General features: G+C 46.0%; 1 protein-coding gene across 1 annotated transcript in view; it reads right to left on the reverse strand.

Moving 5' to 3' along the window:
- The window catches only part of LOC148454632 (uncharacterized), a 33,927-nt gene extending 14,656 nt beyond the window's left edge, over positions 1–19,271 (reverse strand). The window contains exons 1-2 of the mRNA XM_088460697.1: positions 19,212–19,271; positions 1,896–1,925 (exon numbers count right to left, since the gene is read on the reverse strand). Of these exons, the coding sequence (XP_088316823.1) occupies positions 1,896–1,925; positions 19,212–19,257 (76 nt within the window). The 5' untranslated portion in view covers positions 19,258–19,271. The remainder of the gene's footprint in view (positions 1–1,895; positions 1,926–19,211) is intronic.
- Positions 19,272–20,883: the final 1,612 nt, after the last annotated feature.

Below are 20,883 nucleotides of genomic sequence, written 5' to 3' on the forward strand. Positions count from 1 at the left end.
TACACACAGACACAGAACAGGTATACTCAGAACACAGAATAGGTATACACAGAACAGATACACACAGACATAAAACAAGTACACACAGACACGGAATAGGTATACACAGAACACAGAATAGGTATACACAGAACAGGTACACACAGACATAAAACATGCATACACAGAACACAGAATAGGTATACACAGAACAGGTACACACAGACATAAAACATGTACACACAGACACAGAACAGGTATACACAGAACACAGAATAGGTATACACAGAACAGGTACACACATATATAAAACAGGTACACACAGACACAGAATAGGCATACACAGTACACAGAATAGGTATACACAGAACACAGAATAGGTATACTCAGAACACAGAATAGGTATACACAGAACACAGAATAGGTATACTCAGAACACAGAATAGGTATACACAGAACAGATACACACAGACATAAAACAGGTACACACAGACACGGAATAGGTATACACAGAATAGGTATACACAGAACAGGTACACACAGACATAAAACATGTATACACAGAACACAGAATAGGTATACACAGAACAGGTACACACAGACATAAAACATGTACACACAGACACAGAACAAGTATACACAGAACACAGAATAGGTATACACAGAACAGGTACACACATATATAAAACATGTACACACAGACACAGAACAGGTATACAAAGAACACAGAATATGTATACACAGAATATGTGCACACAACAGGTTGACACAGAATACAAAAGGTACACTCATACACAGAACAGCTACACTCATTATCTTGTAGGTACATTTGCTGCACAAGTGTTGTCACTTTCAACAACTGTGATTGAATTATGTTGTTAAATCACTGTCACATGGAAACATTAATCCCTTATTGTGTTAACATTGTTTCTAACTTTGACAACTGAACATGTATATTTGGGCATTTAATCCCAATACCTACACAATGTTGCTGTCATAAATAAGGGGACTAGATAAAAACAGAGGGCCTGATTCAGAGCCGCTCGCTGCTGTTTTTTTTTTAACCAGGCCGCTCGCAAAGCTGTGGGTGGTCACCCACAGCTTGTGCGAGCGGCCTGGAGCCCGTTGTGATTATCACGGCTTGCGATGAGACCCTGTGGTAGGGTCTCGGCTCCCGCAAGCCCGAGTGGACTTCCTGCTCTAATAGAGCATGAAGTCCACTACTGACATCACTAGTGATGTCAGTAGGGCTGCCCACAAACGCCAGGCGTTCCTAAGGGAACGCCTGCATTTGTGCAGCCACCCCGCCTACAAAACGGGGCGAGCTGTCACTCACCATCGACAGCCGCTCCGTCTTGTAGCGAGCCCCGAGGCGACTGAACTTCAGTCGCACGCTGGGGTTTGCACACGCCGGAGGCAGCGCATGCGCAGTGGGGGAACATCGACCCGCTTGCGAGAGCTGTGCGCTTGCAGGCTGGTCTGAATCAGCCTCAGAGCATTATATCTGAGTCTCTCCTAGAATCCCTCTGCCCTAGGGAAGGTTCCCTAATAATCCTATGTACCTCTGTGCTCCCCCTCTATAGGGAATGTGTAATTAGATATACTGTACATACATTAGCCCTTTATGATATTTTCCTACAGTTACAGGTTTTGTTTTTCCTTTTATGTTTCTGCCCATAGTGACTCATAGAATCCACGTTATTTACTAATAGTTACATTTTACTACATCATAAACTTCAGCTCTACAAGTGCAGCACTTTTATACTGGCTCCAGGGATCACCAGCAGCCACAAAGTATTATTTGGGATTTATATATATATAATAAACTTTTACTATTTGTAGGTTTTCTACATTATAAGAGCAGAGTGTTATCTCCACTAGGGGCTAATTTATCCTAGGACCCTGGTATAACTCACCATACTTCTGCGGAGACACCGATGCGGCATCTGGGTGTAGAAATAAATAAATAGAGGTTAGTTAGTAACATTATCCTGTTCCCTCCCCAAATTATCTCCCATCACACCTGTATAATATTATCCTGTGCTCCTCCCCCACCTGTCTCCTATTACACCTGTATAATATTATCCTGTGCTCCTCCCCCACCTGTCTCCTATCACACCTGTATAATATTATCCTGTGCTCCTCCCCCACCTGTCTCCTATCACACCTGTATAATATTATCCTGTGCTCCTCCCCCACCTGTCTCCTATCACACCTGTATAATATTATCCTGTGCTCCTCCCCCACCTGTCTCCCATCACACCTGTATAATATTATCCTGTGCTCCTCCCCCACCTGTCTCCCATCACACCTGTATAATATTATCCTGTGCTCCTCCCCCACCTGTCTCCTATCACACCTGTATAATATTATCCTGTGCTCCTCCCCCACCTGTCTCCCATCACACCTGTATATTATCCTGTGCTCCTCCCCCACCTGTCTCCTATCACACCTGTATAATATTATCCTGTGCTCCTCCCCACCTGTCTCCTATCACACCTGTATAATATTATCCTGTACTCCTCTCCCACCTGTCTCCTATCACACCTGTATAATATTATCCTGTGCTCCTCCCCCACCTGTCTCCCATCACACCTGTATAATATTATCCTGTGCTCCTCCCCCACCTGTCTCCCATCACACCTGTATAATATTATCCTGTGCTCCTCTCCCACCTGTCTCCTATCACACCTGTATAATATTATCCTGTGCTCCTCCCTCACCTGTCTCCTATCACACCTGTATAATATTATCCTGTGCTCCTCCCCCACCTGTCTCCTATCACACCTGTATAATATTATCCTGTGCTCCTCCCCCACCTGTCTCCTATTACACCTGTATAATATTATCCTGTGCTCCTCCCCCACCTGTCTCCTATCACACCTGTATAATATTATCCTGTGCTCCTCCCTCACCTGTCTCCTATTACACCTGTATAATATTATCCTGTGCTCCTCTCCCACCTGTCTCCTATTACACCTGTATAATATTATCCTGTGCTCCTCTCACACCTGTCTCCTATTACACCTGTATAATATTATCCTGTGCTCCTCCCCCACCTGTCTCCTATCACACCTGTATAATATTATCCTGTGCTCCTCCCCCACCTGTCTCCCATCACACCTGTATATTATCCTGTGCTCCTCCCCCACCTGTCTCCTATCACACCTGTATAATATTATCCTGTGCTCCTCCCCCACCTGTCTCCTATCACACCTGTATAATATTATCCTGTGCTCCTCCCCCACCTGTCTCCTATCACACCTGTATAATATTATCCTGTGCTCCTCCCCCACCTGTCTCCTATCACACCTGTATAATATTATCCTGTGCTCCTCCCCCACCTGTCTCCTATCACACCTGTATAATATTATCCTGTGCTCCTCCCCCACCTGTCTCCTATCACACCTGTATAATATTATCCTGTGCTCCTCCCCCACCTGTCTCCTATCACACCTGTATAATATTATCCTGTGCTCCTCCCCCACCTGTCTCCCATCACACCTGTATATTATCCTGTGCTCCTCCCCCACCTGTCTCCTATCACACCTGTATAATATTATCCTGTGCTCCTCCCCACCTGTCTCCTATCACACCTGTATAATATTATCCTGTACTCCTCTCCCACCTGTCTCCTATCACACCTGTATAATATTATCCTGTGCTCCTCCCCCACCTGTCTCCCATCACACCTGTATAATATTATCCTGTGCTCCTCCCCCACCTGTCTCCCATCACACCTGTATAATATTATCCTGTGCTCCTCTCCCACCTGTCTCCTATCACACCTGTATAATATTATCCTGTGCTCCTCCCTCACCTGTCTCCTATCACACCTGTATAATATTATCCTGTGCTCCTCCCCCACCTGTCTCCTATCACACCTGTATAATATTATCCTGTGCTCCTCCCCCACCTGTCTCCTATTACACCTGTATAATATTATCCTGTGCTCCTCCCCCACCTGTCTCCTATCACACCTGTATAATATTATCCTGTGCTCCTCCCTCACCTGTCTCCTATTACACCTGTATAATATTATCCTGTGCTCCTCTCCCACCTGTCTCCTATTACACCTGTATAATATTATCCTGTGCTCCTCTCCCACCTGTCTCCTATTACACCTGTATAATATTATCCTGTGCTCCTCCCCCACCTGTCTCCTATCACACCTGTATAATACTATCCTGTGCTCCTCCCCCACCTGTCTCCCATCACACCTGTATATTATCCTGTGCTCCTCCCCCACCTGTCTCCTATCACACCTGTATAATATTATCCTGTGCTCCTCCCCCACCTGTCTCCTATTACACCTGTATAATATTATCCTGTGCTCCTCCCCCACCTGTCTCCTATCACACCTGTATAATATTATCCTGTGCTCCTCCCCCACCTGTCTCCCATCACACCTGTATAATATTATCCTGTGCTCCTCCCCCACCTGTCTCCCATCACACCTGTATAATATTATCCTGTGCTCCTCCCCCACCTGTCTCCTATCACACCTGTATAATATTATCCTGTGCTCCTCCCCCACCTGTCTCCTATCACACCTGTATAATATTATCCTGTGCTCCTCCCCCACCTGTCTCCTATCACACCTGTATAATATTATCCTGTGCTCCTCCCCCACCTGTCTCCTATCACACCTGTATAATATTATCCTGTGCTCCTCCCCCACCTGTCTCCTATCACACCTGTATAATATTATCCTGTGCTCCTCCCCCACCTGTCTCCTATCACACCTGTATAATATTATCCTGTGCTCCTCCCCCACCTGTCTCCCATCACACCTGTATATTATCCTGTGCTCCTCCCCCACCTGTCTCCTATCACACCTGTATAATATTATCCTGTGCTCCTCCCCACCTGTCTCCTATCACACCTGTATAATATTATCCTGTACTCCTCTCCCACCTGTCTCCTATCACACCTGTATAATATTATCCTGTGCTCCTCCCCCACCTGTCTCCCATCACACCTGTATAATATTATCCTGTGCTCCTCCCCCACCTGTCTCCCATCACACCTGTATAATATTATCCTGTGCTCCTCTCCCACCTGTCTCCTATCACACCTGTATAATATTATCCTGTGCTCCTCCCTCACCTGTCTCCTATCACACCTGTATAATATTATCCTGTGCTCCTCCCCCACCTGTCTCCTATCACACCTGTATAATATTATCCTGTGCTCCTCCCCCACCTGTCTCCTATTACACCTGTATAATATTATCCTGTGCTCCTCCCCCACCTGTCTCCTATCACACCTGTATAATATTATCCTGTGCTCCTCCATCACCTGTCTCCTATTACACCTGTATAATATTATCCTGTGCTCCTCTCCCACCTGTCTCCTATTACACCTGTATAATATTATCCTGTGCTCCTCTCCCACCTGTCTCCTATTACACCTGTATAATATTATCCTGTGCTCCTCCCCCACCTGTCTCCTATCACACCTGTATAATATTATCCTGTGCTCCTCCCCCACCTGTCTCCCATCACACCTGTATATTATCCTGTGCTCCTCCCCCACCTGTCTCCTATCACACCTGTATAATATTATCCTGTGCTCCTCCCCCACCTGTCTCCTATCACACCTGTATAATATTATCCTGTGCTCCTCCCCCACCTGTCTCCTATCACACCTGTATAATATTATCCTGTGCTCCTCCCCCACCTGTCTCCTATCACACCTGTATAATATTATCCTGTGCTCCTCCCCCACCTGTCTCCTATCACACCTGTATAATATTATCCTGTGCTCCTCCCCCACCTGTCTCCTATCACACCTGTATAATATTATCCTGTGCTCCTCCCCCACCTGTCTCCTATCACACCTGTATAATATTATCCTGTGCTCCTCCCCCACCTGTCTCCCATCACACCTGTATATTATCCTGTGCTCCTCCCCCACCTGTCTCCTATCACACCTGTATAATATTATCCTGTGCTCCTCCCCACCTGTCTCCTATCACACCTGTATAATATTATCCTGTACTCCTCTCCCACCTGTCTCCTATCACACCTGTATAATATTATCCTGTGCTCCTCCCCCACCTGTCTCCCATCACACCTGTATAATATTATCCTGTGCTCCTCCCCCACCTGTCTCCCATCACACCTGTATAATATTATCCTGTGCTCCTCTCCCACCTGTCTCCTATCACACCTGTATAATATTATCCTGTGCTCCTCCCTCACCTGTCTCCTATCACACCTGTATAATATTATCCTGTGCTCCTCCCCCACCTGTCTCCTATCACACCTGTATAATATTATCCTGTGCTCCTCCCCCACCTGTCTCCTATTACACCTGTATAATATTATCCTGTGCTCCTCCCCCACCTGTCTCCTATCACACCTGTATAATATTATCCTGTGCTCCTCCCTCACCTGTCTCCTATTACACCTGTATAATATTATCCTGTGCTCCTCTCCCACCTGTCTCCTATTACACCTGTATAATATTATCCTGTGCTCCTCTCCCACCTGTCTCCTATTACACCTGTATAATATTATCCTGTGCTCCTCCCCCACCTGTCTCCTATCACACCTGTATAATATTATCCTGTGCTCCTCCCCCACCTGTCTCCCATCACACCTGTATATTATCCTGTGCTCCTCCCCCACCTGTCTCCTATCACACCTGTATAATATTATCCTGTGCTCCTCCCCCACCTGTCTCCTATCACACCTGTATAATATTATCCTGTGCTCCTCCCCCACCTGTCTCCTATCACACCTGTATAATATTATCCTGTGCTCCTCCCCCACCTGTCTCCTATCACACCTGTATAATATTATCCTGTGCTCCTCCCCCACCTGTCTCCTATCACACCTGTATAATATTATCCTGTGCTCCTCCCCCACCTGTCTCCTATCACACCTGTATAATATTATCCTGTGCTCCTCCCCCACCTGTCTCCTATCACACCTGTATAATATTATCCTGTGCTCCTCCCCCACCTGTCTCCCATCACACCTGTATATTATCCTGTGCTCCTCCCCCACCTGTCTCCTATCACACCTGTATAATATTATCCTGTGCTCCTCCCCACCTGTCTCCTATCACACCTGTATAATATTATCCTGTGCTCCTCTCCCACCTGTCTCCTATCACACCTGTATAATATTATCCTCTGCTCCTCCCCCACCTGTCTCCCATCACACCTGTATAATATTATCCTGTGCTCCTCGCCCACCTGTCTCCCATCACACCTGTATAATATTATCCTGTGCTCCTCTCCCACCTGTCTCCTATCACACCTGTATAATATTATCCTGTGCTCCTCCCTCACCTGTCTCCTATCACACCTGTATAATATTATCCTGTGCTCCTCCCCCACCTGTCTCCTATCACACCTGTATAATATTATCCTGTGCTCCTCCCCCACCTGTCTCCTATTACACCTGTATAATATTATCCTGTGCTCCTCCCCCACCTGTCTCCTATCACACCTGTATAATATTATCCTGTGCTCCTCCCTCACCTGTCTCCTATTACACCTGTATAATATTATCCTGTGCTCCTCTCCCACCTGTCTCCTATTACACCTGTATAATATTATCCTGTGCTCCTCTCCCACCTGTCTCCTATTACACCTGTATAATATTATCCTGTGCTCCTCCCCCACCTGTCTCCTATCACACCTGTATAATATTATCCTGTGCTCCTCCCCCACCTGTCTCCCATCACACCTGTATATTATCCTGTGCTCCTCACCCACCTGTCTCCTATCACACCTGTATAATATTATCCTGTGCTCCTCTCCCACCTGTCTCCTATCACACCTGTATAATATTATCCTGTGCTCCTCCCCCACCTGTCTCCCATTACACCTGTATAATATTATCCTGTGCTCCTCCCCCACCTGTCTCCCATCACACCTGTATGATATTATCCTGTGCTCCTCCCCCACCTGTCTCCTATTACACCTGTATAATATTATCCTGTGCTCCTCCCCCACCTGTCTCCTATCACACCTGTATAATATTATCCTGTGCTCCTCCCTCACCTGTCTCCTATTACACCTGTATAATAATATCCTGTGCTCCTCCCCCACCTGTCTCCTATCACACCTGTATAATATTATCCTGTGCTCCTCCCCCACCTGTCTCCCATCACACCTGTATAATATTATCCTGTGCTCCTCCCCAAATTATCTCCCATCACACCTGTATAATATTATCCTGAGCTCCTCTCCCACCTGTCTCCTATCACACCTGTATAATATTATCCTGTGCTCCTCCCCACCTGTCTCCTATCACACCTGTATAATATTATCCTGTGCTCCTCCCCCACCTGTCTCCTATCACACCTGTATAATATTATCCTGTGCTCCTCCCCACCTGTCTCCTATCACACCTGTATAATATTATCCTGTGCTCCTCCCCCACCTGTCTCCTATCACACCTGTATAATATCCTGTGCTCCTCCCCACCTGTCTCCCATCACACCTGTATAATATTATCCTGTGCTCCTCCCCACCTGTCTCCTATCACACCTGTATAATATTATCCTGTGCTCCTCCCCACCTGTCTCCTATCACACCTTTATAATATTATCCTGTGCTCCTCCCCACCTGTCTCCTATCACACCTGTATAATATCCTGTGCTCCTCCCCCACCTGTCTCCTATCACAGCTGTATAATATTATCCTGTGCTCCTCCCCACCTGTCTCCTATCACACCTGTATAATATTATCCTGTGCTCCTCCCCCACCTGTCTCCTATCACAGCTGTATAATATTATCCTGTGCTCCTCTCCCCCACCTGTCTCCTATCACACCTGTATAATATTATCCTGTGCTCCTCCCCACCTGTCTCCTATCTCACCTGTATAATATTATCCTGTGCTCCTCCCCCACCTGTCTCCTATCACAGCTGTATAATATTATCCTGTGCTCCTCTCCCACCTGTCTCCTATCACACCTGTATAATATTATCCTGTGCTCCTCTCCCACCTGTCTCCTATCACAGCTGTATAATATTATCCTGTGCTCCTCTCCCCCACCTGTCTCCTATCACACCTGTATAATATTATCCTGTGCTCCTCCCCCACCTGTCTCCTATCTCACCTGTATAATATTATCCTGTGCTCCTCTCCCACCTGTCTCCCATCACACCTGTATAATATTATCCTGTGCTCCTCCCCCACCTGTCTCCTATCACAGCTGTATAATATTATGCTGCGCTCCTTCCCCACCTGTCTCCTATCACACCTGTATAATATTATCCTGTGCTCCTCTCCCACCTGTCTCCTATCACAGCTGTATAATATTACCCTGTGCTCCTCTCCCACCTGTCTCCCATCACACCTGTATAATATTATCATGTGCTCCTCCCCCACCTGTCTCCCATCACAGCTGTATAATATTATCCTGTGCTCCACCCCCACCTGTCTCCCATCACACCTGTATAAAATTATCATGTGCTCCTCCCCCACCTGTCTCCCATCACACCTATATAATATTATCCTGTGCTCCTCCCCCACCTGTCTCCTATCAGACCTGTATATTATTATCCTGTGCTCCTCCCCCACCTGTCTCCTATTACACCTGTATAATATTATCCTGTGCTCCTCCCCCACCTGTCTCCTATCACACCTGTATAATATTATCCTGTGCTCCTCCCTCACCTGTCTCCTATTACACCTGTATAATATTATCCTGTGCTCCTCCCCCACCTGTCTCCCATCACACCTGTATAATATTATCCTGTGCTCCTCTCCCACCTGTCTCCTATCACACCTGTATAATATTATCCTGTGCTCCTCCCTCACCTGTCTCCTATCACACCTGTATAATATTATCCTGTGCTCCTCCCCCACCTGTCTCCTATCACACCTGTATAATATTATCCTGTGCTCCTCCCCCACCTGTCTCCTATTACACCTGTATAATATTATCCTGTGCTCCTCCCCCACCTGTCTCCTATCACACCTGTATAATATTATCCTGTGCTCCTCCCTCACCTGTCTCCTATTACACCTGTATAATATTATCCTGTGCTCCTCTCCCACCTGTCTCCTATTACACCTGTATAATATTATCCTGTGCTCCTCTCCCACCTGTCTCCTATTACACCTGTATAATATTATCCTGTGCTCCTCCCCCACCTGTCTCCTATCACACCTGTATAATACTATCCTGTGCTCCTCCCCCACCTGTCTCCCATCACACCTGTATATTATCCTGTGCTCCTCCCCCACCTGTCTCCTATCACACCTGTATAATATTATCCTGTGCTCCTCCCCCACCTGTCTCCTATTACACCTGTATAATATTATCCTGTGCTCCTCCCCCACCTGTCTCCTATCACACCTGTATAATATTATCCTGTGCTCCTCCCCCACCTGTCTCCCATCACACCTGTATAATATTATCCTGTGCTCCTCCCCCACCTGTCTCCCATCACACCTGTATAATATTATCCTGTGCTCCTCCCCCACCTGTCTCCTATCACACCTGTATAATATTATCCTGTGCTCCTCCCCCACCTGTCTCCTATCACACCTGTATAATATTATCCTGTGCTCCTCCCCCACCTGTCTCCTATCACACCTGTATAATATTATCCTGTGCTCCTCCCCCACCTGTCTCCTATCACACCTGTATAATATTATCCTGTGCTCCTCCCCCACCTGTCTCCTATCACACCTGTATAATATTATCCTGTGCTCCTCCCCCACCTGTCTCCTATCACACCTGTATAATATTATCCTGTGCTCCTCCCCCACCTGTCTCCCATCACACCTGTATATTATCCTGTGCTCCTCCCCCACCTGTCTCCTATCACACCTGTATAATATTATCCTGTGCTCCTCCCCACCTGTCTCCTATCACACCTGTATAATATTATCCTGTACTCCTCTCCCACCTGTCTCCTATCACACCTGTATAATATTATCCTGTGCTCCTCCCCCACCTGTCTCCCATCACACCTGTATAATATTATCCTGTGCTCCTCCCCCACCTGTCTCCCATCACACCTGTATAATATTATCCTGTGCTCCTCTCCCACCTGTCTCCTATCACACCTGTATAATATTATCCTGTGCTCCTCCCTCACCTGTCTCCTATCACACCTGTATAATATTATCCTGTGCTCCTCCCCCACCTGTCTCCTATCACACCTGTATAATATTATCCTGTGCTCCTCCCCCACCTGTCTCCTATTACACCTGTATAATATTATCCTGTGCTCCTCCCCCACCTGTCTCCTATCACACCTGTATAATATTATCCTGTGCTCCTCCATCACCTGTCTCCTATTACACCTGTATAATATTATCCTGTGCTCCTCTCCCACCTGTCTCCTATTACACCTGTATAATATTATCCTGTGCTCCTCTCCCACCTGTCTCCTATTACACCTGTATAATATTATCCTGTGCTCCTCCCCCACCTGTCTCCTATCACACCTGTATAATATTATCCTGTGCTCCTCCCCCACCTGTCTCCCATCACACCTGTATATTATCCTGTGCTCCTCCCCCACCTGTCTCCTATCACACCTGTATAATATTATCCTGTGCTCCTCCCCCACCTGTCTCCTATCACACCTGTATAATATTATCCTGTGCTCCTCCCCCACCTGTCTCCTATCACACCTGTATAATATTATCCTGTGCTCCTCCCCCACCTGTCTCCTATCACACCTGTATAATATTATCCTGTGCTCCTCCCCCACCTGTCTCCTATCACACCTGTATAATATTATCCTGTGCTCCTCCCCCACCTGTCTCCTATCACACCTGTATAATATTATCCGGTGCTCCTCCCCCACCTGTCTCCTATCACACCTGTATAATATTATCCTGTGCTCCTCCCCCACCTGTCTCCCATCACACCTGTATATTATCCTGTGCTCCTCCCCCACCTGTCTCCTATCACACCTGTATAATATTATCCTGTGCTCCTCCCCACCTGTCTCCTATCACACCTGTATAATATTATCCTGTACTCCTCTCCCACCTGTCTCCTATCACACCTGTATAATATTATCCTGTGCTCCTCCCCCACCTGTCTCCCATCACACCTGTATAATATTATCCTGTGCTCCTCCCCCACCTGTCTCCCATCACACCTGTATAATATTATCCTGTGCTCCTCTCCCACCTGTCTCCTATCACACCTGTATAATATTATCCTGTGCTCCTCCCTCACCTGTCTCCTATCACACCTGTATAATATTATCCTGTGCTCCTCCCCCACCTGTCTCCTATCACACCTGTATAATATTATCCTGTGCTCCTCCCCCACCTGTCTCCTATTACACCTGTATAATATTATCCTGTGCTCCTACCCCACCTGTCTCCTATCACACCTGTATAATATTATCCTGTGCTCCTCCCTCACCTGTCTCCTATTACACCTGTATAATATTATCCTGTGCTCCTCTCCCACCTGTCTCCTATTACACCTGTATAATATTATCCTGTGCTCCTCTCCCACCTGTCTCCTATTACACCTGTATAATATTATCCTGTGCTCCTCCCCCACCTGTCTCCTATCACACCTGTATAATATTATCCTGTGCTCCTCCCCCACCTGTCTCCCATCACACCTGTATATTATCCTGTGCTCCTCCCCCATCTGTCTCCTATCACACCTGTATAATATTATCCTGTGCTCCTCCCCCACCTGTCTCCTATCACACCTGTATAATATTATCCTGTGCTCCTCCCCCACCTGTCTCCTATCACACCTGTATAATATTATCCTGTGCTCCTCCCCCACCTGTCTCCTATCACACCTGTATAATATTATCCTGTGCTCCTCCCCCACCTGTCTCCTATCACACCTGTATAATATTATCCTGTGCTCCTCCCCCACCTGTCTCCTATCACACCTGTATAATATTATCCTGTGCTCCTCCCCCACCTGTCTCCTATCACACCTGTATAATATTATCCTGTGCTCCTCCCCCACCTGTCTCCCATCACACCTGTATATTATCCTGTGCTCCTCCCCCACCTGTCTCCTATCACACCTGTATAATATTATCCTGTGCTCCTCCCCACCTGTCTCCTATCACACCTGTATAATATTATCCTGTACTCCTCTCCCACCTGTCTCCTATCACACCTGTATAATATTATCCTCTGCTCCTCCCCCACCTGTCTCCCATCACACCTGTATAATATTATCCTGTGCTCCTCGCCCACCTGTCTCCCATCACACCTGTATAATATTATCCTGTGCTCCTCTCCCACCTGTCTCCTATCACACCTGTATAATATTATCCTGTGCTCCTCCCTCACCTGTCTCCTATCACACCTGTATAATATTATCCTGTGCTCCTCCCCCACCTGTCTCCTATCACACCTGTATAATATTATCCTGTGCTCCTCCCCCACCTGTCTCCTAGTACACCTGTATAATATTATCCTGTGCTCCTCCCCCACCTGTCTCCTATCACACCTGTATAATATTATCCTGTGCTCCTCCCTCACCTGTCTCCTATTACACCTGTATAATATTATCCTGTGCTCCTCTCCCACCTGTCTCCTATTACACCTGTATAATATTATCCTGTGCTCCTCTCCCACCTGTCTCCTATTACACCTGTATAATATTATCCTGTGCTCCTCCCCCACCTGTCTCCTATCACACCTGTATAATATTATCCTGTGCTCCTCCCCCACCTGTCTCCCATCACACCTGTATATTATCCTGTGCTCCTCCCCCACCTGTCTCCTATCACACCTGTATAATATTATCCTGTGCTCCTCCCCACCTGTCTCCTATCACACCTGTATAATATTATCCTGTGCTCCTCTCCCACCTGTCTCCTATCACACCTGTATAATATTATCCTGTGCTCCTCCCCCACCTGTCTCCCATTACACCTGTATAATATTATCCTGTGCTCCTCCCCCACCTGTCTCCCATCACACCTGTATGATATTATCCTGTGCTCCTCCCCCACCTGTCTCCTATTACACCTGTATAATATTATCCTGTGCTCCTCCCCCACCTGTCTCCTATCACACCTGTATAATATTATCCTGTGCTCCTCCCTCACCTGTCTCCTATTACACCTGTATAATAATATCCTGTGCTCCTCCCCCACCTGTCTCCTATCACACCTGTATAATATTATCCTGTGCTCCTCCCCAAATTATCTCCCATCACACCTGTATAATATTATCCTGAGCTCCTCTCCCACCTGTCTCCTATCACACCTGTATAATATTATCCTGTGCTCCTCCCCACCTGTCTCCTATCACACCTGTATAATATTATCCTGTGCTCCTCCCCCACCTGTCTCCTATCACACCTGTATAATATTATCCTGTGCTCCTCCCCACCTGTCTCCTATCACACCTGTATAATATTATCCTGTGCTCCTCCCCCACCTGTCTCCTATCACACCTGTATAATATCCTGTGCTCCTCCCCACCTGTCTCCCATCACACCTGTATAATATTATCCTGTGCTCCTCCCCACCTGTCTCCTATCACACCTGTATAATATTATCCTGTGCTCCTCCCCACCTGTCTCCTATCACACCTTTATAATATTATCCTGTGCTCCTCCCCACCTGTCTCCTATCACACCTGTATAATATCCTGTGCTCCTCCCCCACCTGTCTCCTATCACAGCTGTATAATATTATCCTGTGCTCCTCCCCACCTGTCTCCTATCACACCTGTATAATATTATCCTGTGCTCCTCCCCCACCTGTCTCCTATCACAGCTGTATAATATTATCCTGTGCTCCTCTCCCCCACCTGTCTCCTATCACACCTGTATAATATTATCCTGTGCTCCTCCCCACCTGTCTCCTATCTCACCTGTATAATATTATCCTGTGCTCCTCCCCCACCTGTCTCCTATCACAGCTGTATAATATTATCCTGTGCTCCTCTCCCACCTGTCTCCTATCACACCTGTATAATATTATCCTGTGCTCCTCTCCCACCTGTCTCCTATCACAGCTGTATAATATTATCCTGTGCTCCTCTCCCCCACCTGTCTCCTATCACACCTGTATAATATTATCCTGTGCTCCTCCCCCACCTGTCTCCTATCTCACCTGTATAATATTATCCTGTGCTCCTCTCCCACCTGTCTCCCATCACACCTGTATAATATTATCCTGTGCTCCTCCCCCACCTGTCTCCTATCACAGCTGTATAATATTATGCTGCGCTCCTTCCCCACCTGTCTCCTATCACACCTGTATAATATTATCCTGTGCTCCTCTCCCACCTGTCTCCTATCACAGCTGTATAATATTACCCTGTGCTCCTCTCCCACCTGTCTCCCATCACACCTGTATAATATTATCATGTGCTCCTCCCCCACCTGTCTCCCATCACAGCTGTATAATATTATCCTGTGCTCCACCCCCACCTGTCTCCCATCACACCTGTATAAAATTATCATGTGCTCCTCCCCCACCTGTCTCCCATCACACCTATATAATATTATCCTGTGCTCCTCCCCCACCTGTCTCCTATCAGACCTGTATATTATTATCCTGTGCTCCTCTCCCACCTGTCTCCTATCACACCTGTATATTATTATCCTATGCTCCTCCTCCACCTGTCTCCTATCACACCTGTATAATATTATGCTGTGCTCCTTCCCCACCTGTCTCCTATCACACCTGTATAATATTATCCTGTGCTCCTACCCCACCTGTCTCCCATCACACCTGTATAATATTATCCTGTGCTACTCCCCACCTGTCTCCTATCACACCTGTATAATATTATCCTGAGCTCCTCTCCCACCTGTCTCCTATCAAACCTGTATTATATTATCCTGTGCTCCTCCCCCACCTGTCTCCCATCACACCTGTATAATATTATCCTGTGCTCCTCCCCACCTGTCTCCTATCACAGCTGTATAATATTATCCTGTGCTCCACCCCCACCTGTCTCCCATCACACCTGTATAATATTATCCTGTGCTCCTCCCCCACCTGTCTCCTATCACAGCTGTATAATATTATCCTGGCTCCTCTCCCACCTGTCTCCTATCACACCTGTATAATATTATCCTGTGCTCCTCTCCCACCTGTCTCCTATCACAGCTGTATAATATTATCCTGTGCTCCTCTCCCCCACCTGTCTCCTATCACACCTGTATAATATTATCCTGTGCTCCTCCCCCACCTGTCTCCTATCTCACCTGTATAATATTATCCTGTGCTCCTCTCCCACCTGTCTCCCATCACACCTGTATAATATTATCCTGTGCTCCTCCCCCACCTGTCTCCTATCACAGCTGTATAATATTATGCTGCGCTCCTTCCCCACCTGTCTCCTATCACACCTGTATAATATTATCCTGTGCTCCTCTCCCACCTGTCTCCTATCACAGCTGTATAATATTACCCTGTGCTCCTCTCCCACCTGTCTCCCATCACACCTGTATAATATTATCATGTGCTCCTCCCCCACCTGTCTCCCATCACAGCTGTATAATATTATCCTGTGCTCCACCCCCACCTGTCTCCCATCACACCTGTATAAAATTATCATGTGCTCCTCCCCCACCTGTCTCCCATCACACCTATATAATATTATCCTGTGCTCCTCCCCCACCTGTCTCCTATCAGACCTGTATATTATTATCCTCTGCTCCTCTCCCACCTGTCTCCTATCACACCTGTATATTATTATCCTATGCTCCTCCTCCACCTGTCTCCTATCACACCTGTATAATATTATGCTGTGCTCCTTCCCCACCTGTCTCCTATCACACCTGTATAATATTATCCTGTGCTCCTACCCCACCTGTCTCCCATCACACCTGTATAATATTATCCTGTGCTACTCCCCACCTGTCTCCTATCACACCTGTATAATATTATCCTGAGCTCCTCTCCCATCTGTCTCCTATCAAACCTGTATTATATTATCCTGTGCTCCTCCCCCACCTGTCTCCCATCACACGTGTATAATATTATCCTGTGCTCCTCCCCACCTGTCTCCTATCACACCTGTATAATATTGTCCTGTGCTCCTCTCCCCCACCTGTCTCCTATCACACCTGTATAAAATTATATTGTGCTCCTCCCCCACCTGTCTCCCATCACACCTGTATATTATCCTGTGCTCCTCTCCCCCACCTTTCTCCTATCACACCTGTATAATATTATCCTGTGCTCCTCTCCCACCTGTCTCCTATCACACCAGTATAATATTATCCTGTGCTCCTCTCCCCCACCTGTCTCCTATCACACCTGTATAATATTATCCTGTGCTCCTCCCCCACCTGTCTACCATCACACCTGTATAATATTATCCTGTGCTCCTCTCCCCCACCTGTCTCCTATCACACCTGTATAATATTATCCTGTGCTCCTCCCCCACCTGTCAACCATCACACCTGTATAATATTATCCTGTGCTCCTCTCCCACCTGTCTCCTATCTCACCTGTATAATATTATCCTGTGCTCCTCTCCCCCACCTGTCTCCTATCACACCTGTATAATATTATCCTGTGCTCCTCTCCCACCTGTCTCCTATCACACCTGTATAATATTATCCTGTGCTCCTCCCCCACCTGTCTCCTATGACACCTGAATAATATTATCCTTTGCTCCTCCCCCACCTGTCTACCATCACACCTATATAATATTATCCTGTGCTCCACCCCAACCTGTCTCCCATCACACCTGTATAATATTATCCTGTGCTCCTCCCTCACCTGTCTCCCATCACACCTGTATAATATTATCCTGTGCTCCTCTCCCACCTGTCTCCTATCACACCTGTATAATATTATCCTGTGCTCCTCCCTCACCTGTCTCCCATCACATCTGTATATTATCCTGTGCTCCTCCCCCACCTGTCTCCCATCACACCTGTATATTATCCTGTCCACATTCCCCACCTGTCTCCCATCACACCTGTATAATATTATCCTGTCCACATCCCCCACCTGTCTCCCATCACATCTGTATAATATTATCCTGTGCTCCTTCCCCACCTGTCTCCTATCATACCTGTATAATATTATCCTGTGCTCCTCCCCCATCTGTCTCCTATCACACCTGTATAATATTATCTTGTGCTCCTCCCCACCTGTCTCCCATCACACCTGTATAATATTATCCTGTGCTCCTCCCCCACCTGTCTCCTATCAAACCTGTATTATATTATCCTGTGCTCCTCCCCCACCTGTCTCCTATCACAGCTGTATAATATTATCCTGTGCTCCTCCCCAACCTGTGTCCCATCACACCTGTATAATATTATCCTGTGCTCCTCCCCACCTGTCTCCTATCACACCTGTATAATATTATCCTGTGCTCCTCTCCCCCACCTGTCTCCTATCACACCTGTATAAAATTATATTGTGCTCCTCCCCACCTGTCTCCTATCACACCTGTATAATATTATCCTGTGCTCCTCTCCCACCTGTCTCCTATCACAGCTATATAATATTATCCTGTGCTCCTCCCCACCTGTCTCCCATCACACCTGTATATTATCCTGTGCTCCTCCCCCACCTGTCTCCTATCACACCTGTATAATATTATCCTGTGCTCCTCCACCAACTGTCTCCCATCACACCTGTATAATATTATCCTGTGCTCCTCCCTCACCTGTCTCCTATCACACCTGTATATTATTATCCTATGCTCCTCCTCCACCTGTCTCCCATCACACCTGTATAATATTATCATGTGCTCCTCCCTCACCTGTCTCCCATCACACCTGTATAATATTATCCTGTGCTCCTCTCCCACCTGTCTCCTATCACACCTGTATAATATTATCCTGTGCTCTTCCTCCACCTGTCTCCTATCACACATGTATAATATAATTAGAATATCTCACAGGACGTCCCCAGTGTCACCATGTTGGTGCATTTCTATATTTGTAGAGTAATTCTGCATTATCTGAGAAACACGTACAGTATCAGGCTCATCCCTCAGTGCAGCAGGTATTAGCTATGATCCATTTTACACCTCCTGTGTCTGTGTGTTCTTTTATGTAATATTACCCTCTGTCAGTGTCATCTCCAGTCCCTCTTACCCCCCATTCCTCATACCCCCCCATCCCGATACCTCTATCCATAATATCCCATCCCTCTTACCCCCCATCCCCTATACCTCTATCCCTAATATCCCATCCCTCTTGACCCCCCATCCCTCTTACCCCCCCATCCCTCTTACCCCCCAAATCCTCCTTACCCCCCCATCCCTCTTACCCCCATCCCTCTTACCCCCCCATCCCTCTTACCCCCCATCCCTCTTACCTTGCAGCAGAATAGCCACCACCACACACAGAATAATCACTTTCATCTTCTCCTCTCTCTGTGTACAGGACTCTGTGTCTCTCCTGCTTATATAGCAGCCAGTCCCTCCCCCCTGTGTCACTCCCTACCACTCCCAGCCCCTGGTTATATCTACACAGGTACATAATACCTGATATACACAGCACATAATCACTGGTCTAGTGTATAATGTACAGTCCTATATACACTGGTACATAATACCTGATATACACAGTACATAATCACAGGTCTAGTGTATAATGTACAGTCCTATATACACTGGTACATAATACCTAATATACACAGCACATAATCACAGGTCTAGTGTATAATGTACAGTCCTATATACACTGGTACATAATATCTAATATACACAGCACATAATCACAGGTCTAGTATATAATGTACAGTCCTATATACACTGGTACATAATACCTAATATACACAGCACATAATCACAGGTCTAGTGTATAATGTATAGTCCTATATACACTGGTACATAATATCTAATATACACAGCACATAATCACAGGTCTAGTATATAATGTACAGTCCTATATACACAGGTACATAATACCTGATATACACAGCACATAATCACAGGTCTAGTATATAATGTACAGTCCTATATACACTGGTACATAATACCTAATATACACAGCACATAATCACAGGTCTAGTGTATAATGTACAGTCCTATATACACTGGTACATAATACCTGATATACACAGCACATAATCACCGGTCTAGTATATAATGTACAGTCCTATATACACACTGGTATATAATACCCCATATACACAGCACATAATCACTGGTGTAGTATATAATGTACAGTCCTATATACACTGGTACATAATACCTGATATACACGGCACATAATCACAGGTCTAGTGTATAATGTACAGTCCTATATACACTGGTACATAATACCTGATATACACAGCACATAATCACTGGTCTAGTATATAATGTACAGTCCTATATACACAGGTACATAATACCTGATATACACAGTACATAATCACAGGTCTAGTATATAATGTACAGTCCTATATACACTGGTACATAATACCTGATATACACAGCACATAATCACCGGTCTAGTATATAATGTACAGTCCTATATACACACTGGTATATAATACCCCATATACACAGCACATAATCACTGGTGTAGTATATAATGTACAGTCCTATATACACTGGTACATAATACCTGATATACACGGCACATAATCACAGGTCTAGTGTATAATGTACAGTCCTATATACACTGGTGCATAATATCTGATATACACAGCACATAATCACTGGTGTAGTATATAATGTACAGTCCTATATACACTGGTACATAATACCTGATATACACGGCACATAATCACAGGTCTAGTATATAATGTACAGTCCTATATACACTGGTACATAATACCTGATATACACAGCACATAATCATTGATCTAGTATATAATGTACAGTCCTATATACACTGGTACATAATACCTGATATACACACCACATAATCATTGATCTAGTATATAATGTACAGCAACTAGGGATGTGCAGGCTAAACGTCATCTTACATGGACGAACATCATCATTCCTGGACTTTTGTCCAGGAATGATGATGTTCGTCCATGTAAGATGACGTTT

This window comes from Taudactylus pleione, unplaced genomic scaffold, assembly GCF_031769625.1.
Source record: "Taudactylus pleione unplaced genomic scaffold, aTauple2 ptg000971l, whole genome shotgun sequence".
Classification (NCBI taxonomy): domain Eukaryota; kingdom Metazoa; phylum Chordata; class Amphibia; order Anura; family Myobatrachidae; genus Taudactylus; species Taudactylus pleione.